General features: G+C 51.3%; 1 protein-coding gene across 3 annotated transcripts in view; it reads left to right on the plus strand.

Annotated features, from left to right (window-relative positions):
• Positions 1-354: 354 nt before the first annotated feature.
• SSBP3 (single stranded DNA binding protein 3) overlaps positions 355-25,077 on the plus strand; it is a 166,206-nt gene continuing 141,483 nt past the window's right edge. Inside the window, exons 1-4 of one of the 3 annotated variants that reach the window (XM_019958248.2) lie at positions 355-523; positions 1,524-1,596; positions 1,820-1,881; positions 4,637-4,721. In XM_019958248.2, coding sequence (XP_019813807.2) covers positions 468-523; positions 1,524-1,596; positions 1,820-1,881; positions 4,637-4,721 — 276 coding nt within the window. In that variant the 5' untranslated portion in view covers positions 355-467. The remainder of the gene's footprint in view (positions 524-1,523; positions 1,597-1,819; positions 1,882-4,636; positions 4,722-25,077) is intronic. The other 2 variants (XM_070786487.1, XM_070786486.1) reach the window with 2 other exon arrangements.

A 25,077-nucleotide genomic window follows, 5' to 3' on the forward strand; every position in this document is an offset into this window, starting at 1 on the left:
TCAATCGCGGGACGTTGACGCCCGCCTCGATCCCTCGCCGGGGTAGCCACGTTCGGTTGAGCTCCAAGTAGACCAGCGGCAGCGGCGGCGGCGGCAGCGGTGCAGGAGGCGCAGAGGGCGGCGCAGGCGGAGCCGGGCGGGCGGGCGCGCGAGCGAGCCAGTGGGCAGCCGGGCCGGCGGGCGAGCGGCGGCGGCGGCGGCACCGGCACTCCAGGCCGAGCCGGCGCGGGAGGAGTTCCAGGGCAATGGGGCCGCGGCCGGGGCTGACGCTTTGACAGCTGGAAAGAGCGCGGAGCCAGCGCCTGGGGGGGAGGGAGGGGAACGCGGCGAGGAGAGCGCGAGCGAGTGTGCGAGCGAGCGCCTGGGAGGGGGCCGGGAGCGAGGGGGCAGCTCGGGAGCAGCCGGAGCGGTAGCGGCGGCGGCGGCGGCGGCGGTGAGGAGGCTCGGCGTCCTCTTCTCTGCAAACCATGTTTGCCAAAGGCAAAGGCTCGGCGGTGCCCTCGGACGGGCAGGCTCGGGAAAAGTAAGCCCTATTTTCCAAGTGGCGGCCGTGCCGCCGCCGGGCTGCGGGCGGGTGGTGGGAGGCAGGTGGGCGGGCGGGGGCTGCTGCGCTCCGGGCCCCGGCGCCGCCAGCCTGGCCCCTTCCCGAGGCCGCGGCGGGCGGCGTGGGAGAGCCCATTGTTGGGAGCCGGCTGAGGTTGGGGCGTCGGGGGGAGCCGCCGGGGAGGGGACACTTGGTGGCCCCGGGGCGTGCCGGGCGCGGGGGCCCGCGGAGAGGGGTGGGCGAGGTCCTGCGAGCCGGCCGGGGCATCCGCCCCGGCCGGGGAGCTCGCGGCGGTGACCGCACTTTGCCCACCGGGCGCGAGCAGGGGGCGCGTGGCTTCTGCAGCCCCGAAGGCTCCTTTTGTCCGCCCGCGGCTTGAGGAGTGCGTGCCGGGGGCTTTGTTCGGCCGGGAGTGCTCTGCCTTCCTTGCCCTCGGCCTCACCGCCGGCCCCGCGCCCTCCGGGGCGCCGGGCTGGGCAGGGACGGCGGCGCCGGCTTGGCCCTAGATTGGGGGACAGTTGTTTTGGGAGGAGGTGGTGAGGGCCGCCCTTTGGTGCCCTCTCCAGAGCGCGCGGAGCACCCCGGAGTCCAGGACTGAGTCTCCCCGGACCCTCAAAACTGGGTAGAGGGTGGGTTGGTGGCAAGGAGTAGGTCGGGAAAAGAAGCGAGGCTCTGGGGTCGGGCGGTTTGCGAGTTTGAGAGACCTAGGTGGGTTTGGTCCCGACGCTACTTGGAAGTTCAAGTTCGGGGGCTGCTCTGCAGCCCCCGCGGCTTGAAGTAAACGCGTCTCCTGGTACCCACCCCCTAACTGCTCGCACCCTTGGCCCCAGGCAGGACCGAGCTAGCTGCTCACCTCTGGTCGGGGCCACAGTGGGACAGCACGGACAGGGCTGGAAGCCGGCTGGCACGGTCCAGGAGCGAGCACCCAGTGTGATCTGACGCCTTCCCTCTCTCTCTGTGCCCCCTGCCCACTTTCCAGGTTAGCTTTATATGTCTACGAATATTTACTGCATGTAGGAGCACAGAAATCTGCACAGACCTTCTTATCGGAGGTGAGTGGAACTCCCCCAATCATCCAGTTTCTTGACACCCCCTCCTCCCCATCGTTCTTAAAGCCTTTGTTTTCTGGAGCAGCCACTGTGGCCACCATTTTGAATTTTTATCACCTTTTGGCATTTATTGTTAGTTGGTCTTCACAGCCTTTTGGCTCCGGGAAGCCCCCAGCCCACCCCTTCCTTCTGCTGCCCTGATCTGTCTCTGTTCCCTCCATTCTAGATTCGATGGGAAAAAAACATCACGTTGGGAGAACCGCCTGGGTTTTTGCACTCGTGGTGGTGGTAAGTTTGTGATAGTTTTGTGTGTGTGTGTTTGTTTTCTTCTGAGCCCCCCGGGGTCCAAGTGAACAAAGACAGGGGGTCTGGAGCAGGCTCCCTCTGCTTTAGTCCTCAGCATTGTAGAGAGCAGGACGCCTCTGGGCCCTCAGACCAGGACTGGCAGAGAAGGGAAAGGGCAGAAGAGGTCGATGCCTAAAGTTTCTGCCTCCTCTTTTCCCAGTGGTGAGAACCTACTAATCGTGCCTGGTGTTGCAATAGAACTGCCTTACTTTTACATCTCACTCTGAAGCAGTAAGCATGGGCTTGGAAAAAACCTGGAAGGATTTTTGTCAATTCTGCATGCTGCTTTAATTAGAGGGAGTGGGGGTGGGGCAGGACCCGTGGCGGGGATACCAGGTCTGTTTTACAACTGGCCTGTCCCTTCCTTTTTCTCCTATAAGCTCGAAACTTTGAGAGAAAGATCCAGGGGGACCTTTTCCAGGCACCCTGAGAAAGAGCAAGACGAGGCTGCCACTTCCTCTAAAGATACTGATTCAGACTGACTGGATGTTCCCGCCCCCAAACCCCCACCCCTCTAAATAGCCCTAAAACCTCCAGGTTTCATTTTATTGAGACCTGGCAAATGCCTGTCCTTGGTAGTTGGGGGCTGTTTCTGTGACCCTCTCCCAGGCCCCTGGGCCTGCCTGCTTGGGACCACCAGAGATCTGCTCCTGGTTTGCAGTCCCCCAGGAGGGAGGCTTAGGTTTAGCTGGAGCAGTTGCTTTGAGTGTAAGACTTGGGTGTTTTGTGGGACCGATTGGTGGAGTCTTTGACATCTTTTTCAAAAGGAAAAGAGAGCAGAGTGGCTTTTGATATTTTGCTGGAGTGCAGTGCCCCATCTTGGGATCTTAGCACATTTACCTGACCGCCAGCTCGGGTTACTGTTTCAAGTGTCTTTGAGATGCAGGGGGATGAAGTGTCTGTTCTAACTTGCTGCAGAGAAGATGAGTTTTTAATTACTTCTGCCAACCTCGCAACTGCAGAGTTGGAGGCGTTTGGTGTGGTGTAAGGATTCTACCTGTAGGAGTGGGTGGCCAGTCTTCTGTGCTTTTGTTTTCTGAGAGGAGTTGTGTGGTTGGGGCTGGCCGGTCCGGCCACCACGGACTTTGCAGAAACTTAGGCTTATGAGTAAAAATTACTCAGAAGGGGCTAGGGAGTTTGTCGTGTTAGAAATGTAGCATGTAGAGGAAGTTAATCAAATGTGTGCAGCCTCAGAGCACAGAAAGGAATGTTCTGCTGTTAGTAGGAGTAGAATGTCCTCCCTCTGCAGTTAGTAAAAGTTCCCGATTATCCTGTTCTGTGCTTAATCACTGCCTCCCCCTGCCCACCCCCCGCCCCCCCACACACATACACAACTTCTCCAACCTTATCTCTGCCCTGGGAACTAGAGTGTGTCGTGCCGGGCTCCGGCAGTGGGGACTCTGTGATTTGACACCGAGCAGATGACCGCAGCCTTTGGAGTGGGAGGAAGCGGTGGAGCAGATCTGAAGAGGGCCAGGCTGCGTTCCTCGCGCACCTGGAGTGAGATGCTTGTCCGCTGACAGACAGAACTGGCAGTTGAGATGGTTTCTTCTGGGCTGGCTGTTTGTGATGACTACAGGAGCGCTGGTCCAGGAGTCAGACCTCCGCTCTGGTGCACACTTTACCCTTCAAGCGGGTTCCCATCCCTGGGCCTCGGGCTCTTGACCTGGAGAGGGTTTCTAAGGCTGCTTGTTGATACCACTGACGACCTCATGTTTGTATAGGGTTTTATTGGTTGACAAAGGATTTGTCTGTCTGTTTTCACATAATGCAAAGCGTTGGGGTGACCATACAGAAATCACAGAGGGGAGTTAGGCAGGGAAATCTCCCCCCTAACCCTGCTTTTGCTGGACAAGTGGCTGTCTGAGGGTGGGGGTGGGCTTTATATTAATGTGGAAAAACAAGATACTTGGTCATCCATAACCTCACCTTTGGGTGATGGATTTATGTTCTTTGATGGGCAGGGGAACAATGGTTTTTATATAGGAATGCCTTGGGGGAGGGCCTAGGTGAGAGTGCGGGTGAGCTGGCAGGGGTCCGTGGGTGGCCAGCCCCAACCACACAACTCCTCAGAAAACAAAAGCTCAGAAGACCCGCCACCCACTCCTATAGGTAGAATCCTCACACCACACCAAACGCCTCCAGGGTATGGGCTCTGGGTTAAGAACCTGGAGGCTCTTTTTATTGCCAGAGTCACCCAGGTTTCTGTGTATATGAATCATAGTCTTGACTTTGACAATTTAATCTTTTAATGAAATGCAGCCATTTTGGGTGGAGGTGGGGGTGTTAATAGGAGCACAGATGAGACGGGCATGGATTTGCATCCGGATTCCTCCGTGTCCTCCCTGGGCATCCGTGGGTGTGTTGTACTAATGGGCTTGAGCCTTAGTTGCCCTGTGTATAAAGTGGGAATAAAATCACCCACCTTACAGCTCTTGGGGGTTACAAGCAGTGTCATGGGCATGCACATAGTAGGTGCTTGAAGGGTGAGAACTATTGCTCTTACTACAAATGCCAGGCTGTCGAAAAAGGTTGGGTCCATTTTGTTTTGTAGACTGAGTTTGCCCAACGAAGGCTGAAAAGGTGGAACTGAGCCTTGGGGAGACCTGGTGCTGTTCGTACCATGCATCGAACACTTGCCATTGGGCACACAAGTAATAATTAGTAACTGGATCTGATTTTATTTTTCGACTTGCAGTGTATTTTGGGACCTTTACTGTGCAGCTCCTGAAAGGCGAGACACTTGTGAACATTCAAGTGAAGCAAAAGCCTTTCATGATTACGTGAGTAACAAATTTTTAATCCTGGCAATAATTACAGGGTTGGATAGCTTGAACTTCTTTAGTACCAAAAGCAAATACACAGCCGGTTGGCAGTGGTCTTTGTTTTCTCCTTGCCTTTCTTTCTGTCCTGCCCACCTCCCTGCTGTCCTCGCCCCGTACCCTCCTCCAGCAGCTGTCTAACTTGGTAAACGGTATTTCATAATGTTGTAATTATGGAAAAGAGCATAGACACCTATCTGGAGCATTAAATGGCCTTGTGCAGGGCTCAGCCCTGTGCGGTTTGTGTTCTGATTGAGCAGTCTGCTGGGGGATGGGGGTGACCAACCCTCTTTGGTGCGGGTTTGTGAAAAAGTTGACCACAGTCAAGAAAAATAAAAAGCAGATATGAAACTTTTGTTTTGGAGTAGAAGGTGTGTTTTGAGTGAGATTTTGGTGAAATAGATTCTTAGGTTACTTTCCACAGAGTGATCTTTCAGATTATGTTTTTGGCGGGTGGGGGGGGGGGGGGTGTGCGTGCGTGTGTGTGCGTGCGTGCGTGCGTGCGTGCACATTCAGAGATGCAATGGCAACCCACTCCAGTGTTCTTGCCTGGAGAATCCCAGGGACGGGGAACCTGGTGGGCTGCTGTCTATGGGGTCGCACAGAGTCGAACACAACTTAGCAGCAGCAGTGTGTGCACATTGTGTGTTTGTGAGTGGGGGCCTTGTGTTGTGTCCACCAAGACGTATACTTTGAGGTCCTTGGCTGATGCGTAATACTGTGTTCAAAATGTTCTCGTGAAGAAAGTTTGATCACATTGTATAGTGCTTTCTACTCTATCAATCCCTCTCCCTGGGTAAGTTTCTTAAGAGTTATAAAATGCATATAAGAGAGAGATCTACTGCCTGTCCATTTCCCACTGAGCCCCCCCTTAAAAAAAATTGGACTCCAATTGGGGTGGAGTCAGATTTTTGACTGTTTCGGGTGAAGCAGGTTAGGGTCTTCTGGAGGTGAGTGGAGTGGAAGGGGAAGGGTCTGAAGATCTTCCCAGCCTCCTTTGCTTCTTGTTGGTCTTGTAGAAAGTTAAATGTTTGTGTGTGTATGTGTGTCTAATGTGTGTGCACACATGTGCACTCAAGAGGTGGGTTATTTGATTTTCCACTTGTGCTTGAGGTGGGGAGGAATGGTCCCTTGAGCTCCAGGACACAGAAGTTGGTTTTTTGAATGTCATCAGGGACCACCCACTTGGCCAGGCCATGTTCATTCCCTGCGTGCAGTTTGAAACTGGCCTAGGAGGCCAGAACCCGTTTGGTTGAGTTTCACAAGTGGTGAAGTCCCATGCCCTGAGTATCTTTGTGGTGAAAATGTCTCTGTGTAGTATGAGGACTTAGAGATGCCGCTGGAGGCTCCCTGATTTTGAGAATATTCAATGTGATGAAATTTTGCTGACTGTGAAGTTAATGCTCCTGGGTGTGGGATGCTGAGGAGATTGACCAGTTCTTGTGCCCTCTCCAGGGCTTAAGGAGAGAAGCTGGCAAATGGTACTTATGGCCTGGTGAACCTTTAGTAATAAAAGGTGAGAGGGCTGGTTCACTTGTGATGTGGTTCTTCTGGGAAAATTGGTGGTGGTGATCATAGGGTTTCCTGAGCTGGAGGCTGGAGGATGGGGGCGGAGGCCAAGAGTTACATTAGCCATATAAAAATACTTGGGGAATTTGACCTTTCTATTAGTAAAAATTGTGTGTGTGTGTGTGTGTGTGTGTGTGTTGTGTGTTTAAACCTTTGGACAGCCAGTTCCTCTGTGGCCTGTATTTAACTGCTATGCAGATGGTTCCACCTTCGAGTAGGGATTGGTGGAGATTCCTATTTCAAGTTACTCTCTTGATGTAGGATGTCTGTGCTGTCTTTTAGAGAAGTTAGTGATTTTTAACTAAGTTTAGCTCCCTAGTAAATAACGTAAGATTCTTTAGCAGTTTGTGGTTTGGTCTGCTGTCTTAAAACAGTATGGTGGCAGTGAAAGTTTGCATGGGTAATTTGTTGAGGGAGGGCAGCAGAATTGTGTAGAGATTGCTGAAGTTGGTGTAGACCTTTAGAAAATGCTAGCAAGAACTGAAGTCACAGGGGTTGAGGCCCAGGATTCACAGATCTTGGGATCCTTTCTTCTGGATTGGGATCCACTTGGTGTGATGTGACCTGAGAGTCAGGTCATGTGAGAGGAGGGCTGGAGTGATGAATGGGGGATGGGAACGGACGGACCATCTTTATTGTGAAAGAGTTAAGGGAGGGTGGGCATTGAGTTGCAGAGATGGCAGAGGAGCAATGGGAATTTTAAAAAGTATTTAAGAAACTGATGAAAAGAAACCCTCCCTCTTTTCTGTGTCCTTCTCAGATCTTCATGTGGTCTCTCCAGTCCCACAGCTACCATCTTCTTTGCCCTAACTCCTTCCAGCTAGAGTTACTGCTGTAACCTCTTCCTGGGCTCCCTTCCTCTTAGCTGGAGTGAGTGCCTCTCTTATCCATCATACCACTTTTTAGCTTCTTTGTGGAGGTCTTCGGTGGTCGTTTGCTGCATGCACACTCTGATCACTTCTTTGTCTCAGTGTCTGTACAAACCACCTGTCCAAAGCCTTTGTTGATGGCTTTCGACGTGCTGGGCCCCTGTCCTGGTGCTCTAGGTTCAAGCTCTTGTTTCAAGCTGCCAGTGGCCCTGGGAGAGAAGGCATGTTGTTAACTCTGTTTTGCAGATAAAGAAACCGAGGCACAGAATGGTTATTATAGCTGTAACAATTAGGATCCAAACACAGGTCATAAGTGACTCCAGAATCTGTGTTCCTAATGCTGCCAAGACTTGGCCCCAAAGGTCCACGGCAGATGTATTTGCACCTATTCCGGCCAACTTCCCATTCAGGTTTGTCTTTCTAACCACAGCTTATTAATTTTTTCCATGCTAGAGCCTATTTATCTACAGTACTATTCATTTCTATAGCTCCCACAATACCTTGCACATAGTAGGCATGCATACTAAATAGATGAAGGGATTAAGGAACTGTGGGTAAGAAAAAACACCCATTTTGGGGTATTTTGGTAATCTGGGGTCAGTGAGTAACCTGGTTTGGAATAGCTGGTAGAATATTGGAAGATGGTCTTTCAATGACTGGTTTTTGCTGGGCCATCTTGAATTAGGTGATTTTAATGTGGTAATGTGTGTTATCTTAAATCCTTTTTAGAAGATAAAGTAAATAAGAGTGTGTGGTAACTGGCCTTCTGTTTTCAACCAAGGGAATTCAGAGGTTTTCATGGTTTGTCCGTGAGGCTCAGGTACCTGCCTGGGCCTCAGAGGTAGTGAGTATGTGTGGGGCGCGGGTGAGAAGGGACTCCCATGGGACTGGGAAGGACCTCATTGCGGAAGATCCTGCTCTTGGCTCTCCTAGGGAAGTGAATCTGTGTTCCTGGCAGGTGGTCTCCGCTTCCTGGTGGTGGGTTAGGGTGTGGTGACCTCAAAGGTACATCTCTCTGGTCCAAGCCAGGCTACAGGGCTGGGAATGAACCAGGTGACTCAGTGGAGAGGAGATTGAAATTTTCTTTGAACTGGTGAGTTTTTATTTGAGTCATAGTCTGTTTCCGCCCCTCCACACCTGGCAGCTTCAGTTTGCTTGGCTCATTGTGTGTAAGCCAGAGTGCCCTGACGTTGACCACACATAACTCAGGGATGCGGGTTCAGTCCCTGGAATGGACTTTTCTGAGAAATTGGTTTACCTGAAGTCAGCAGAGCCCTGAGGCCACGGGAGGAGTCTCACAGGGACCCAGCCTGCGGTTTCTTTGCTGTTCTTCTCTGGCCAGAGCAGAGGTTCTCAGATGCTGATGAAGCCCTTGGGTTCTCTTAGACACCAATGTCTGTCTGGTCCTGGCCTTTCTTGGAGTGGACACTCCCACCCACCAGCTCAGTGTTGTCTGAGTTGAAGGTGTTGGAGAGCAGTGACACTCAGGTTGGTCTACTTTACATAACTCTTTATCATTGCATGGTTGTAGTTTGACTTCATAGCTGCCAGGTGATCAGGTTTTATTATTAAATCTGACCCCCACTTTACAGATGAAGAAACTGAGGCCTGGAGTTGAGATGGCTTGTCTCAGGGCATACAGCCAGGAGGTGGCAGAGCTGGGACCAGTTCCCAGTTTTTTAGATTCTACCTTCTAGCTTTTGACAACCTTCATTTGATACAGAATTCCTACAAAACAGAGGGAAGGTATTTGCATTTGACCCAAAGCGTGCCTGTGTATAGTCACTGAAGAAATAATTCAGGGGAGAATTAAAGTAAAGCCCCTGTGCGGTGAATTGCAGAGTCACGGGCAGAGATGGGACCCAGGCTCTGGGAAGGGAGTTTGTTATGTTGCAGTGGCTGTCTTGGCAGGAAAAATCCGAGAAAAGCTATGGCCTTCCCTTCCAGAAAATGCATGTATCCCCACAGAGGAGACTTTGTGCATGATTTCAGTAGGCTCATGGTTGCTGTCCCAAGCCCCATCCATCATCCCCAGTGAAGAACGTGGGGTTCAGAGTGGACGTGGAGTCCATGACCTTGGCAGGTGTTGAGCCTCAGTTTCCCTTTTTGAAGACTTTCCACCCCTTTCAGGTCAGCCTCGGTGGAGCTGGCTCTCCTACCCTTATGCACACCCCAGCAGGACTCAGCTGACCCCCACACCCTGCACCCCGCGCTGTGAGCCTGTCTCTCCAGGTGGGTTGGTTAAAGTCAAAAAGCGCCCCAGAATCCTAGGTGTGGATGGGAGCTGAGGTATTTGTGGCTCTGTGGCAGGGGTCCAGCGTCCTTGGTGGGTTTGAAATAGCAAAGTGATATTTGAGAGGGCTCTCCTTGAATGTGCTGAGCTGAGGTTCCTGCCAGGCGAGGAGTGTCCACGCCTGCCAGAACCCTTTGGGAGCAGGGGCGTGAGAGGGTGGCATCGTGGCAGGGGCAGCTCCAAGGAGCTGGGGGCGTGCTGTCCCCCGCGATAAGCCAGCCTAGCTATCTGCCCAGAAGTCTGGCAAGTTCACGGCCTTGCGTTTGGCTCTGACCCTTGGCACCCTTCTGTGGCAGATTATAAAAAACAAAACATACACACAGTTGTTTCTTTCCCTGCTCTGCTTGGAGCTCAGACCGTGTTGTGGCCTTTCTTCGGGCTCCCGCCCCGTTTGTTGCAGCTCCTCTTAACCCCAGAGGCTGCCAGACTCCTCCATCGGTAGCTAATTAAACACTAAATGAGTAACTGGAATTGCTTTTTGCCAGAATCCGGGCAGTGTGGCCACCTTAATGGGTTTCAAGTGGCAGCAAGACCCCAAATTGCAAATCCTTGCCCTTTATTTCAAGGCGGGAGGTGGGGCGGGGGGAGTGGTGGGGACCCAAACAAAGTTTTTGGCAGTGGTCACTTCATTTGAACTCCAAGACCAGCCATGCGCTCCAGTCTGTGCATAATGCCATCTTTGTTAGCTAAGCCTTTGCAGACTTGGACCAAGAGTTAACTGAGTGCCAGCCACTGCTCCAAGGGAGCGGGAGACACCCAGCTCTCCCTGCAGCATCCCTTAGGCCACTTAGATTTTGCAAGGGAAGCGGGTTCTCCAGTAGGGACCTCTGGCCAGAGCTGCCTTGCCCCTTCCCTCGACCTTCCCACCTCTGTGGGTGAGTATGTGTGTGTGTGTGAGCGTGAGCTTAAGCCAGAGCGCCAAAGGGGAGGCGTGTGTGTTTGAGGGCCTGTCAGCCAAGATAACAGAAATGTTATACTAGCTGTAGCCTTTATAATAGTGTCTAGGGTTTAGAGTATTTAGAAAAATTAATCTTTTTTAGCTTGGTAATAATTCTGACCACGGCACAACTGCATTAGACGATTCACATAAACTTCTTTAATACATGTTGCTGGAAGCTTACAGCAAATAGAAATAATGATTGTTTTTGATTTGCCAGGGTAATGGGGTTTTCTGTAGTCTTGCTGAGATGAGTTTTAGGAATGTTTCTCTCCGGTGTTACGATTCCTGCGCCCCGCCCCCGCCCCCCTGCTCCCCCACCTTGGACCCTGAATCCTCTGGAGTTTGAAGGGTTTGGGTTCTGACTGGTAGCTGGGATAGACACCTGAGTTCTTGTTCCTACTTTGTCATTTCCTGGCAGGGCGGACTTTTGAAGCCTTGGTGTCCCCGTCTGTAGAATGGGGAAATGGTGATTCCTGGATGGGTTCGTTGTGAGGGTTCAGTATGATTGTATATGTAAAATGGTTGTCTCTCAGTGGCCAGTGCTTGATGAGTTAGTTTCCTTTCTCTTTAAAGCCCTAACGTTTTCCCCTAGAACCTTTTAATACGATGGTGATAGCAGCATATTTTTCTGGGAGAGCAAGTTGACGCTAGTGAACTGGACACTTAAGCTACCCACTGATGCCCTCTGGTGCCCGGGCTCCTCTGGTGTGTCTTGGAGCCCTCCCTTCAATACCAGTGTCTTGTCTCCCCCCAACACCCCTGTCGGGGGCAGAACAGGCGGTCCTGGCATGGGCTGGCACTGATAAATGGTCCCCTGAGGCATCTGTGCCCCTTATCTGTGTTGGACAGAGCGGTCTTATTCCACTCCCGTGTGTGGCTGCTGAGTTGTTAGATGGGAAAAGCTTGCAACTTGACAGGAACAGAAACCTGAATGCAAATTTGTTTCACACGCCTTGTTAGCTGGAGGGGTCTTTACTTTTCAAAGTCCATTCTCTTGATTGTGAGGTGGGTACATGGGTCATCCTTGCTCAGGCCGCCATGAGGGTGGCTGTGAAAAGGCATGGAAAACCATCCAGAAAAGGTTAACTGTGGGGGTAGTGGTGGTGGTGGTTTTGTTGCTAAGTTGTGTCCGACTCTTGCAACCCCATGGACTGTAGTCTGCCAGGCTCCTCTGTCCATGGGATTTTCCAGGCAAGAATAGCGGATTGGGTTGCCATTTCCTTCTCCAGGGGATCTACCCAACCCAGCAATCAAACCCACATCTCCTACATTGCAGGCAGTCTTTTCTGCTGAGCCACCAGGGAAGCCCAGCTGTGAGGGGCCTGCTTGTAAATGCTTGTAAGGGTGACCAGACTCGAAAGCCCTGCAGTCTTTGTCCTCTTTGGTATGTATGTTGCTCTGGCCAGCCTCGGGCTCTCTTGACTTTTGGATTGAGTGAGGAGTCCCTACGAAGGGCCTTAGGGAGAAGGCGAGGAAGGCATGTGTCAGCCTTTGTAGGTCCACCGGAACCTAGTTCTGGGCATGTGGGCTGCCATCTCTGTCAACTTCCTGGGAGGAGCCTGAGGTCTTGGTCAGCTGGCCCCCAGACCAGGAGCAGAAGACACATGCCAAGTTTTGAGGTGTTGATTCAGTCCAATTACTGAGTGCCTGATGTGCTCAGTGTCTAGTGGAATAGACAGATGCTGCTCAGGATGCGATAAGTGTTTAAAAAGACTTGCCCTTTGGAGAGAGCAGAGGCAAAGCATCTGGACTGGTAGTGGGAGTAGGAAAATGGTCCCGTTTCTGTGTGGTGGTCAGGAAGCATACTTCCTGTGATGTGTGTAGATGGGAGGGTTGCAGGCGGGAGGACTGGAGGTCCCATCTTACAAGGCGGTATCCTGAGGTCCAGATGAAAGATGCCGCACCTGAAGTCACCAGTAGGACTCAAACCTGTGAACTGTATCAGATTCCATGGCTCTTTGCTCTGCCCTGTGCTGCCTTGCTGCACTTCCGAGCGGTGTGAACCTGGGCATCTTAATTAACCTCTCTGTGCTTCAGTTTCCTCAAGTGTGAAACGGAGTTAATAAAGTCGTACCTACCTCATGAAGTTGTTCCGAGGATTGGATGAGCTCGTGCATGCGCACACATTAAACACACACACATGCATACACGACATGTATAGTGCCTGGCACAGCGTAAGTGCCACACAGGCGTGTACGGTCATTCTTTTTTTAAATTTTGGCCCTGCCATGCAGCTTCCGGGATCTCAGTTCCCCCAGCCGGGACTGAGCCTGGGCCGTGGCCGGTGGAAGCATCAGGCCCTGACCAGGCAGCTCCTGGTGCCGTCACTCTTACTGTCTCACTGAGGCCTGGCACGAGTTCTGGCTTTCTGATGGCCTAAAGGGAGGCAGCAGCAGGACGACGCTCGTGTGAAAGGGGTGCTCCTGGCACGCACGAACTACCTGTTGGTTGATTAGCACTCTGGGTCCCTAGGTTGGAATCCACCTTCTTCAAGCAACCACAAGGGACTGGGAGAGGGGGTTCACACATGCAGCCTCCAAACCAGCCCTGCTGCTTGTGTGGATGAACTGCTGACTCGGCGCTCCTGGCCAGCACTGGCCTGGGATGTGTAGTCAGTGCCTGTTTCTTCCTCTTGTAGCTGCTTTCCTTGCTAGACCTATCTGGAACTTCCCCTGCCCGCTCTGATCCAGGCCTGGTTTTTCTGTTTGGTACCTGAGATGGGATTTTTGCCCCCCTGCCAACCAGCCCTGCCATAGAGCAGATGCCAGCCTGGAATGTGGCTGCCTTCCCCAGCCTGCCAAGACCACCCCCAGGGGAACACTTACCCCCCACCCCCCCTCCCCCCACCCCCTGGAATTCTGTGAGTTTTACTGATTTGCTGTTTGTTGTCTGGAAATAGAGTGACGGGGGTCCCTATTTTAGATGGAAAGCTCCTGAGGCCAGGAGCCCTTATCTTCATCCCCTTTCTGCTGCCCCTGCTCTTGGGGCCTATTGCAGTTTTGAGTAAATCCTGAGGGTGGTGAACTAGGTTCCAGACCTTGAGAAGAGAGAAGGGTTTGATCCCTTTTGTAGGGATCAAGCATGTTAAATAAATAGGCACTTTAATGGAGATGGACAAGTAGTGAATGTTAACTGTGAGTTGTGACCCATTAGTGCCTGGTGAAATCAACTTACTAGGTCATGAACCAGCAATTAAAAGACACTGGAGCTTCCCTGGCAGTCTGGTGGTTAAGACTCCGTGCTTCTGCAGGGGGCAGAGGGGGAACAGGTTTGATCCCTCTTTGGGGAACTAAGATCTTGCATGCTGCAGCAGTGCAGCAAAACAAAACACTGAAACAAAAAAATGAAACTCCGTATCGCGACGAGTAACCATAAGCATTGTTTCAGGAAGCTTCTCTTTTTCAGCAGTTTATGGATGCCTGTAAATAAACAGGTGCCCTGGATTTTCCATGTAAAATTTGCTTTACTGTGAGTCTCAGTCTAAACTTTGAAAAGGCTGAAGTTGAACCTTGGGTGCTGTAGGTTGTGTGATTTTGGCCAAGTGGCAAGTGATGGCTGACCTCAGTGTCCTGATGGGTGATAAAGAGAGTCATTCCCACCTCCGAGGGTCCCTGGGCAAACTGATTCCCTGGCTTGCTTCTGGAGAGGTGCCTGGTGGTTCCTGGGGACCTCTGCCTTTGGTATCTGCTGCTGTGTTCTTAGTGCCTGGAGCCTGTGAGAGGTGACCAGCAGATACCTGCAGAGTGCTGAATAAGCAGTGATTCCTACTTGAAGTCTGTCACTTGTCCCTGCCGAGTGGCAGCTCCTCCTGCCTGTCTGCGGTTGAGGTGGGAGGGGGGGCTGATGGTCCCCGGCCCCCTGTGGAGGGTGTTGTCTGAACATCTGCAGGGCTCAGGCTCTGGTCGCAGCAAGAATCTGGAGAATAGGTCTCGGCATCCTGTCTGACCCAGGTTGGCCCAGCCTTCCAAATTCCCTGTCCCCTCCTGGTGACAGCTGTTTGCACAGCTCCGAGGCGGGCTTTGTGTCCCCCGTTCTTTGTGTATTTGGGTGAAGCGCCTGACATTTCACTTCTGTTTTACAGTCCTCTGACCTTAAGAAGCGCAGCTGCTCCCTGAGGCCCCTGTCTGAGGCTTTCCTCTGATCCTTCTCTCCCAGTCACAAAAGGCTGTTTGGAGAGCAGACGCTGGTGTGGCAAACCTCTCCCCAGCCCAGGATGCTGGCTTCAACTTCATGGGTTCTTGGAATGGACAGAGCGTGGCTTTAGCCATGCTGGCCGAGGGTCACAGTTGGCTGGTGGGCGATTATTCCTATGTGCCTGCTGCATGCCTGGCCCCGTGCTGGTTGGTGATGGGACTAAAGCAGTGTCATGATAGCACACAGGATTTGGACTTCGGTAACCAGGAATCAGGTTCTGATCAGGTTCTTTCAGGTGGCCTTGGCTAAGTGATTTGGCCTCTGTGAGCCTTGGTTTATTTTGATAAGAAATGATGTGAAATGAGGCTTGTCTTTTTTTCTGCCTCTCCAGGTTTTTCTTTTTTTTGAAGCCATGTGAAAGTGAAAGTCGCTCAGTCGTGTCTGACTCTTTGTGGTCCCATGGACTGTACAGTCCATGGAGTTCTGTAGGCCAGAATAGTGGAGTGGGTAGCCTTTCCCTTCTCCAGAGGATCTTCTCAACCCAGGGATCGATCCCAGGTCTCCTGCATTGCAGGCGGATTCTTTATCAGCTGAGCTGCAAGGGAAGCCCAGGAATACTGGAGTGGGTAGCCTATCCCTTCTCCAGCGGATCTTCCTGACCCAGGAATCGAACCAGATTCTCCTGCATTGCAGGCGGATTCTTTACCAACTGAGCTATCAGGGAAGCTCGGAAGCCAGGTGAGACCATATGTTAATAAAAATAGTTTGTAAATTGTGGTCTATTTTAAATGTAAACAAATCATCAAATCATAGAATGTATATCAAGAAAGAACCTCTCAATTTATGGAGAGGGTACTGAGACCTGGGATAAGGTGGTTGGTTACAAGTCTGTGGCCAGATGAGCCCCTGATTCCCGTGGCTGCCCCTGACTTTAGAAACCTCCACTGGGGAGGTTGGCACCCGCATCTGCATCTGTGCCATTCAGTAGGAGTTCACAAGCCGCCTCTGGAAGATGCTGTGGGCTTGCCTTGGCTTTGGCCGTGTGGCCTGTGCTGAGGAGGCAGACAGCCCAGTGGGCAGGCCTGGTGCCGGGCATGCGCAGGCGGCCGCTCTTTTCTGCTGTCTTTTAGAAGGCTTCCAGGAGAAAATGTTATCCTCTCTCTGGAGGCTCTTCCTCTTGGCAGTGCCCACTGGTGTTACACAAGGTGGTTCTGGCCACAGCTCTGGGCGCAAGTTTCCCTGCGGGTCTCGGGGCTGCCGAGCCGCTTCAAAAGGGGATTTTACAGCATGACAGGGAATTTCAGCTACCGGGTTATCTCTGAATTGGCCAATTGATGGTTTCAGCAGAGCATTTCAGCGTCGGGGAAGCCAATACAATTTGAGTTAGTCGTGATGGCTGCCACTTTAAATACCGCGGTGAGTGTCCGTCAGCAACTAATGTGCCGCACAGGGCCTCGCAGAGAACCTGATCACCCCAGCGCTTCAGTCGATTCTGACCCCGAGCTACAGAAAATGAACTTAAATCTAGTGGGCTGTCGCCACGTACTTTCTTTGGCATTATTTTGCTAGCAGCATCTTTGTCAGAGGGACCTGGAAGAGAAGAGAGCGGGCACAGGTCAGTGTGTGGCTGTGCACCGCCCCCGCCCACATTTCTGGGGAGTAGGGGTCTTCCATGGGGAGTGAGCTGCTGGGGCCTGGGGTTCTTGGTGAGGGATGCGCTACTCATCTGTAGTGTTGTAGTTTAAAAATGACGACTCTCTAACGAAGGAAACTAGTGTTTATTGAGCACTTACTATGTGCCCCCCCCCTTTTTTTTAATGTTCTTATTCAGTTCCCACCTTGTTCAGGCTGGCTAAGGGGCAGGATATTCTTCCCATTTCATGAAGGAGGAACTCATAACAGCAAGCAATGATTGCTTGCTAACTGTGTGGTTAGGCACCTTTCTAAGTGCTTTGGGTCTTCCTCAAGGCAGCCCCCCTGGGCTAAGTTCTGTTTTTATTCCTCTTTTGTAGAAGAGGAAACTGAGGCACTTGGATTCAGGAATGCTGAAAGTGAAAGTCTCTCAGTAGTGTTCAACTCTTTGTGAGCCCGTGGACTATGCAGTCCATGGACTTCTCCAGGGGCCAGAATACTGGAGTAGGTAGCCTTTCCCTTCTCCAGGGGATCTTCCTAACGCAGGGATCGAACCCAGGTCTCCTGCGTTGCGGATGGATTCTACCAGCTGAGCCACCAGGTTGGTTTGGTTGAAGGAGGACTTAAACTGCAGTGCTCTTCACCACTGTACCACAGTGTCGCCCTGAGAATTAACACCAGGTTTGGCTTCTTTGCTGTGTAAGTGATTAGTGACCCATTGCCTAGCTCTGGTGGGTCCAGGTGGCAGGACTAGGTGGTCCCAAAGGGGCAGCCCAGCTGAAGCGCTATTGCTGGGTCACACAGTTCCTCACCAGTGCTGTGTATCCCAGCGACAAAGGGGCTGGGCTGGTTTTCAGTGTCACCCAGGAAGGCTTCAGGCTCACATACCTTATGGAGGAGTTGCCCCATCTCTTCACTTCTAAGGTCCCCTTTTTATTAATCCCCTACCACCTGATGTGGACTCTATGCTTGAAAATGTTTTATTTACAAATAAGTTGCATACATTGAGTCACCATTAATTTTCCTATGAAGAAATAGGAAAAACAAGAACTGTATAGTTACTGATTAGAGCTTCTCATCAGCTCAGAAAGCATTGGGAATGTGGGGTTTGTTTCAGTTGGGGCAGACCTGATGGTGGTGGTGAGTTAGAAAAAAATAGCAGCAATGCTCTAGAGCCCCTGAAGTTTTCCAGAGACCTGGTGAGAGCCATCAGGCTCGGGGACCCCTGACTTAACCTCTTTGCTTCCCCCGCCTACTTAGCAATGTAGATGGCTCCTTTGAGCTGTGTTCTGGCATGGCCAGAGTTGGGCTCTGGTGGAAGAAAGGCCCTCACGTTCTCCTGGAAGTCAGGAGGGTCAGAGGTCAGAGTTTGCTCTAGGTCATCTACCAAAGTTCAGGCAAGGCTTGCTTGTGAGGGAAAATGCTGGCTGGAGAATGGACACCTCAGCTATAAGTTCCTGGTTGGAGAGCTCCCATCTCTGGAGGATGCTGCAGGGCCCTCATCCCAACACACCTGCCCTCGTCCCAACACCTGCAAGAACTGTGTTTCCTGCTCTCCTGAGCTGACATTCCAGGAAGGAGATGGATCACTGGACAGAAAGCATCTTTCTCAACCAAGCTTCCACACTTACTTGGTATAACCTTCAACTGGCCATTATCTTCTTTCTGGGTCTTGGTTTTCCTATTTGTTGCATGGGGAAAGTGTTAGTCGCTCAGTCATGTCTGACTCTTTGCGACCCTATGGACTGTAGCCTGCCAGGCTATGGTCTAATCCATGGAATTCTCCAGGCAAGAATACTGGAGTGGGTAGCCATTCCCTTCTCCAGGGGATCTTCTTGACTCAGGGATTGCACCCAGGTCTCCTGCATTGCAGGCAGATTCTGTTTCTGAGCCACCAGGTAAGCCAGGGGAGGATACAAAAGTGATTTCTGAAGCAGCCTTTATTGCACGCTTATCCCAAGTCAGGCACTGTTCGTGGGCATGTACCAGGCAGAGGCTGTTTTTATCTCACTCCTTGGATGATGAAACTCAAGGCTTCATGAAGTGAAGTCAGTAGCCTTGGTTGTGACATCATTAAATAATGGAGCAAGATTTGAACCCAGGGCCCCCCTTCCTAGCCTTTGAACCACATTATTATTTTAGTAAAATTTTAGGCTGACTTTGACAGTAAGGGACCCTGGGAGAGGAAAAAAAAGCTCTTTGAAAGAATTGGATCATTTTCATTGAAACCTGTAAACGTGTGTCTTTAAAAAAAAAAAAAAGATGTTAGTGACAGTTTGCTTCCCAGTGAGATGAATGCAGATAAACCTATTTTGACTGTTAACTTATTTTGTTGCTTAAAAGCCAGTGACATGTAGCATTGAATTTATTTTTCTTCACAGCGTTTTAAGTGTTTGCCACTTCTTGAGTGATGTGTGTGAATTTGGGAATTGCCTGTACTTTGGGGATCGAGGCCGCTGCTCGCACTTCAGGATTTTGCCTTAAGAGGGGCGACTCCTGGGAGGGTTTGTGCAGGCACAGGATGGAGCCGAGAAATGGCTTGAGAGCTGCGTGTGTACCTGAGCCTCAGGATGCTGTTGGAGCCAGAGCTTGCTCTGAAGTTGGGGTCACGGTGGAGAGCTTGATCACAGGAGTCTCTGTGACTGGAAGCCTAAATATTTATTCTGTTCTGTCCCTAATGAAAACAAATTGTCAACAGTTGTTCAGTAACTGACTAAATTAAAATCTGTAATTAGTCAATTAGATTAAAGAGTTGGCACAACCTGATTGTATCATGCTGGTTAGGTTATTAAGAGAAAGGGTGTGATTTTTAATTACTGAATGCTAATTTTGACAGTTTCAAATAGAAACAGACGTGTTTTTTCCCCCCTTTTCCTAATTCTGAATGGTTTGGAAAGTAAAGACATGCAATGTGTAAATTGTGTTTTTTTGAAGGAAAATAATCCGAGAAAGCCCTTCTGTGGAGTGGAGGGATTTTAGTTAAGAGGCCACACTGGCTTTGGTTGAAAGGGTTGGTTGGAAACCTTTCCTTTCTTGAAGGAAGGATGGCCCAGCGTTTGGCAGCTTTGCTTTTGCTGTAAATGAGAAGTTGGATTTCAAGCAATTCAGTCATTGAGTTAAAGTCCTTTCTAGGGTCTCTCCCAGTCTCTCACCTCCAGGGGGTTTTCTGACCTAGGTGAGATGCAATAGAAGGCAGGATCTGGTGAGGACACGCCTGTGTGTGTGCGGCAGGGTGGGACCGCAGAGACACCAGCACTTGTGAATAATGTCAGAGTTTTTATAACGTGTTTTTTTATATACCGAGCAACCCAATGGGAGGAGACAGGAGGAATGAAAGTTCTTTCTCCTCTGCTTTAGAGCCGAGGCAAGCTGAGAGCTGGGGCCGGAGGTGCCACATGTAGAGGATCCAGCTGAGAACGGGCTGGGGGCTGCGAGGAGAAGAGATGCCAGCAGGCAGGAAGGGGACTCTGTTAGGTAGTGGTTGGGGACAGATTGAGGCCAGAGAGGAGAGGGCCTTCTTGCTGGGGAGGAAGGTGGAATTAGAATAGTAGGGCCCAGTTGTGGGTCTAGAGGTGTAGAAAGCCAGCCAGGGAGTTTGGGACCAGTTGGGTAGGCCAGTTTGAAAATAGAGCAAGTCCTTCTTCCCGGTTTGTTTTTCTGGGGGATGCTGTGTCATTGCCTCCCCTGCAGAGGCTGGAGATGGGTTGTAAGCAGCCTCAGAACTAAAAGTGAGATCTGAACTGCATCTAGCCACAGACCCCAGTGGATAGCCTGGATCTCCCTCATCTGCAGAGAGCCCCTCCTCTCTCCCCTCTCCCCCTCCAGCTCCTGGGAGTTCATGAAATGATCTGCTCTAGGTGCTAAAAGGGGCTAGGCATGTGGGTTGTTTTGATTGGAGAACCCTAAGCCACAGAAAAGATCCAGGGGCCACTGCAGGAAGACCACCCATTGTTTGCTTCTCTTTTCCCAACTTATGGGGGCAGCGGAAGGTTAACCTCAATCACTAGTGTGCCAGCTCCGTGTAGCACCTTGGGCGTCCTCCCTGAATGGCGGAAGGCTGCCGCAGACCCTGTGCCTCCAGAACCACATGGGTGGGATCACTGGTGTTGAAGCACAGGTTCGACTTTGTGCTGGCTGGGTTTTCTATGATCCTTTTTGGAAGCTCCAGTTAAAATGGCCTTTTTCAAGCACTAGTTTTCAACATTTAATATTAGAGCTGCTGGTGATCTAAAATGAGTCATCTTTTCTTTTTGTTTTTAAAGGAAGCAATTTTGCTTTTTGTGTCTGGCTCTAGGGGAGGGATGCTGGGAACCAGGGTGCAGAGAATTGGGTGAAGTAACCTGGGTTTGAATCCCCCACTAGAGCCTTTACCACAGTGTAACCTGTGCCCATTGCTTCACCTCTGAACCTCAGGATCCTCATTGTAAAATGGAGACTGCACTCAACTTGCAGGACTGCTTTGAGGCAGTGGTGCAGAGTGCCCTAGAAGATGCCCACTGAATATTTCTGGAATGCTGGAATGAGAGGTTGAAAGGTAGCTAGTGTTCTTGAGCAGGTATCCCTGCTTAGGGAACTGGGTACATTTAGACATAGGAGTAAATGAGAAGAAGAGAATAAAAAGCAGGAAGTATTTATAAGTGGTGGATTGGTGTGTGTTCTGAATTTGGAGTTTCAAACTCAGGATCCACAGCCAAGGTTAAAGAGGTGGTGTGTGTGTGTGTGTGTGTTGTGGCAAACAGAAGAAAGGAAGTAACGGTGCTGGAAGAGAGTTTATTTTAAAAGCTTCCCCAGTGATAGATTTGTAGCTCTGGGTAAATAGAGAAGCTTGTAAAACTTGATTAATTTTCTTCCTGAAGTCTGTTTTTGGTGGGGACTGGGGGTGAGGACAGAGCTTCCAAATGCTTTTAAGTTAGAAGTCTTTGTGTCCTGGGTTCGATCCCTGGGGTTGGGAAGATCCCCTGGAGAAGGGAAAAGCTACTTACTCCAGTATTCTGGCCTGGAGAATTCCACGGAGTGTATAGTCCATGGGGTCGCAAAGAGTTGTACACGAACGAGCGACTTTCACTTCACATTGCGTCCCCAGCACACACCATGTTCAGGGCCAGGGCTGAGTTCTCACCCCCTCTCCCTGCCCCTGATCATCGCTCCCATCGTTCTCTTCCTGGAATGGAGTGCCTGTTGCCGCGCTGTGCTCTGGTCTCACCTAGGGATGAGCAAGGGCTTTCTGCACTTGCGATGACTTCCTACTTCCTTCCTGGCCTATGCCTCGGTCCAGAGTGGATCTGATTTGCTCTTTCTTTGGATTAGGAAGCCCCCACCCCCACCCCCCAGCCTGCCCCTACCCCTGCCCCTCTCCCTGCCTAGGCCTGCTCTGGAGACTTGGACGGGCAGCTGGCGTGACCACTGGCCAGTGAGGAGCTAAGGTTTGTCCTGATCTGTAGGTCCATGTGAGCTGTTCGGTAATGAGAGGTTCCTGTTCCCAGGAAGCCACTGCAGAAATGGAAAGCAGGGAGGGCTGAAGAGATGGTGAACCTTGTATGTTGGGAAAGAAAAAAATTGAGTAAGTTTTGGAATGCTTCTATGTTTGGAAATAAAATTTATGACTGTGTGTTTCTGTCATTAGGGTGGAGTGTGAACCCTGAGACTTAGATACCACATGTTGCCAGGCAGTGCCAGGCTTCTTACCTCAGGGCCTTTGCACAGACATTCTCCCTGCTTGGAGCACCTCCCTTTGTTCTCTCTCTCTATGGGGAATCCCTAATCATTGCTCGTGTCGTGTTTTTGTCTATTGCATGCCCCTGACCGTCATTCCTTTCCCAGAATGGAGTGCCTGTTGCTGGGCTGTGCTTCAGTCTCATCTAGGGATGAGCGAGAACTTTGTGCACTTGTGATGACTTCCTCCTTTCTTCCTGGCCTACTGGGCTGGCATTCGGATCTTAGTTCCTTGACTAGGGATCAAACCCATGACTCCTGCAGTGGGAGTGAGGAGTCTTAACCACTGGACCACCGGGAAAGTCCCATGTCTCAATTTAAGACATCATCTAATTATAAGAAAAGTCTCACAATCATCTTTGAGGCCATGGGATAGGGCCCATAAACTCGGGGGCTTGACACCTAGTTCAGATCTGTGGACAGAGTGATCGAGGACCCCCACCTCCCAGGGCTCTGTTCTCTGTGAATGGCTCCCTAAAGCCTCAGTGTCCTCAGGACATGTCCACATGTGGCTGCCTGTTTTGAGCCCTGGTTTTGGTGTTTGCCTTTCTTTTGTGAAATAGATTTCTGATGTTGATGGAGCCTCGGACCTGAAGTGTCCTCAGAGATGTGTGCAAAAATGTCCAGTACTCAATTAGCCTAGCTTACATCTACTGCTGAGGCCTCTAGGCTGGGTGCCCTGTGACTCTTCTCTTGCCAGGTTTTTCTGTTTTGTGACGGGGATTGAGAAGTGGGTGTGCAAGGTCAGGAGTCCTGCAGTGTCACTCAGCTGGAGTCTTGTTTAGTTGCTAAGTTGTGTCTGACTTTTGTGATCCCATGGACTATAGCCCACCAGGCTCCTGTGTCCATGGGATTTCCCATTCAAGAGTACAGGACTGTTGCCATTTCCTTCTCCAGGGGATCTTCCCGAGCCAGGGATTGAACCTGCATCTCCTGCTCAGCAGATGGAATTCTTCACCGCTGAGCCACCTGGAAAGCCCAGGGGATGTTAACCTAGGATGATGGGAAGCAGCTGGTTCTGATTCCTCTAACTCTCCCTGCTTATCCGTGCAGGAATATTTTATGATGTGACCCCCTGTAATTCAGAGTTGGTGGCGATTTTATCAGCTCACACAAATCTACAGTTGACCTTTGCATTATCTGAGAAGACTTGTGTTTGCTTAGCCGCAGAGGATAAACAGGATTCCAGGGGGTGGTTCAGGACTCTGGGCTGTGGGTTTTTGTGCAGCAGCCATGGCTTCTAATTGTGAGTGGCTCTTATCTGTGCTTCCCGGAAGATCTGGCCACACCTGGCGGCGGTGGTGGGGGGTTTCTTTGGTTCCAAGCTGGCCATTCAGGGTTTTCCTGGGACTTGAAATGCTCACTCCCTTTAAATCATCACTTTCTAGTCAGGCTGTCCTAATGCTATCAGCTCAGAATACTCCAGAATCCACTGAGGAGTCAGAGCAGATACTTGTTTTTCACGCTGATAGTCAGTCTAGTCTTTCCTTCTTCAAATAGTTGATGCCCCTGAGGTGTGGCTCCTGACAAAAGGACATGGGCAAATGCTTTGTCCTCACAGAACTTACAGACATTCTTTCCCTTTACCGGGGGCTTGTGTGTTTTAAGATGCTAACCGCAGATATTTAAACGGAAGGCACATCCTGCAGGTTCAGATGGGCTTTTCCTCCAAGAAGTTACCTGAATGTATTATTCTAGGCTCTCCTTGGCTCCCCTTGACCGGAAAATAGCTAGGTCACGCTTGCCTCCGCCTCAGTCCTCTGGCCATCATGCTGGCTGGGTCTGTGATTTTTGGACTTAGTCACCTGAAGATAACAGAGTGTTTGCTCCTTTGTCTGTAAAGCGATGGTAAAGGATACATCTGTGGTCCCAGCGTCTGGTGTGTGGCTTCATGGAGCCGAGCCGTCCAGCACCTTGTCAAGGTATGACTGAGAGTTTGGAGAAAGTGATGATTTGATTGTACCTTGGAGACAAGAGAAGAGTTGGAACAAAAATGTCCTTGTACAGCTGTTATTCTAGTGAAAAATTTTTAAGAATTGGTTACTGGGAGCACAAACCCACAAGGCCAGAAAAGAGTGGAGGGAACGCTGATTTTCAGGAAGCTTTCAGCCAACCTGAGTTAAGTTTCCTGGGCTTTACCAAAAACACAATCCCCCTCCTAGGGGGCCCCCCTTGGGGGCTGGGCGTGCAGTCGGGCCCAGGCCACCTCGGAGAGGCGCAGGTGCCCGCCATAACACCACCCTTTCCGGTGAGTCAGCGAGTTTGTCCTGGAATATCCCGCCCCGGGGGTGGGCCAGGGTCAAGGGCTGGGGGCCACTCTGGCCCGCTGCTTCTCAGGAAGCCCCATCCAGACATGGCTTTTTTCCTGCTCCCTATTTTCTTTTCAAAAATGTTTTTAACATAGATGTGTCACCATGGAGTTCTTTTCATGAGGGCAAAAGCTGGTTCTGATCCAGAACCCACTGTGGCCTGATCCTTGGTCTTCATTATTTGGTGGGGCAGTTGCTGGGGCCTGACCAGGGCTGGTGGGTGGGGTGAGGTGAGGAGGAACCGTGAGGAGGAGCTGCCCTGATAATGAAGGGAAGAGGTGGGGGGGAGGTGTGATTTCACTGTCCCGGCCACAGACAGGACCACGCCCCTCTGAAACAGCAGCATATGTGCTCTGGGGGAGGGTCTGCCCCTGACCTGGTGCAGGAGCCATGGCCACCACCAGCTTGGCCATCCAGCCCGGCCCAGCCCACACAGGAGGGAGGAGCCTGAAACAGCTCTCCCAGCCTCTCTCTGGCCGATTGGCCCTGATCCCTTCTCCCTCTTTTGAGTACAGGCTCTCCCCACTCCTCAAACCCTCCTTGTCCCCACTGCCCGGGTATGTGTGAGCCCCCAGTGCCTGCCGCGCAGTTGGTGCTCGTAAAAGTCTAGATTTTAAAACTGTGGGCATGAAGGACTTGATGGGCTGTGAGAGATGCTCTTGTGGGAGTGCAGGGGCTATACTGCCCTGTGTCGTGCTTGGCACGTTGTAGGTCTTCTGCCCTTTGGGTGAATGGAGCAGTGCCCAGAGAAGCAGGACTCTGGCGTGGGCGGCAGCCCCCAGAGGGAAGGAGCTGAGGTTGTTTTGCGTAGGAGGGCTGTGGTCTCTGCAAGAGGGCTGCTCCTGTGGCTCCTGCCTTT

The sequence above is a fragment of the Bos indicus genome, chromosome 3, assembly GCF_029378745.1.
Source record: "Bos indicus isolate NIAB-ARS_2022 breed Sahiwal x Tharparkar chromosome 3, NIAB-ARS_B.indTharparkar_mat_pri_1.0, whole genome shotgun sequence".
Lineage (NCBI taxonomy): Eukaryota > Metazoa > Chordata > Mammalia > Artiodactyla > Bovidae > Bos > Bos indicus.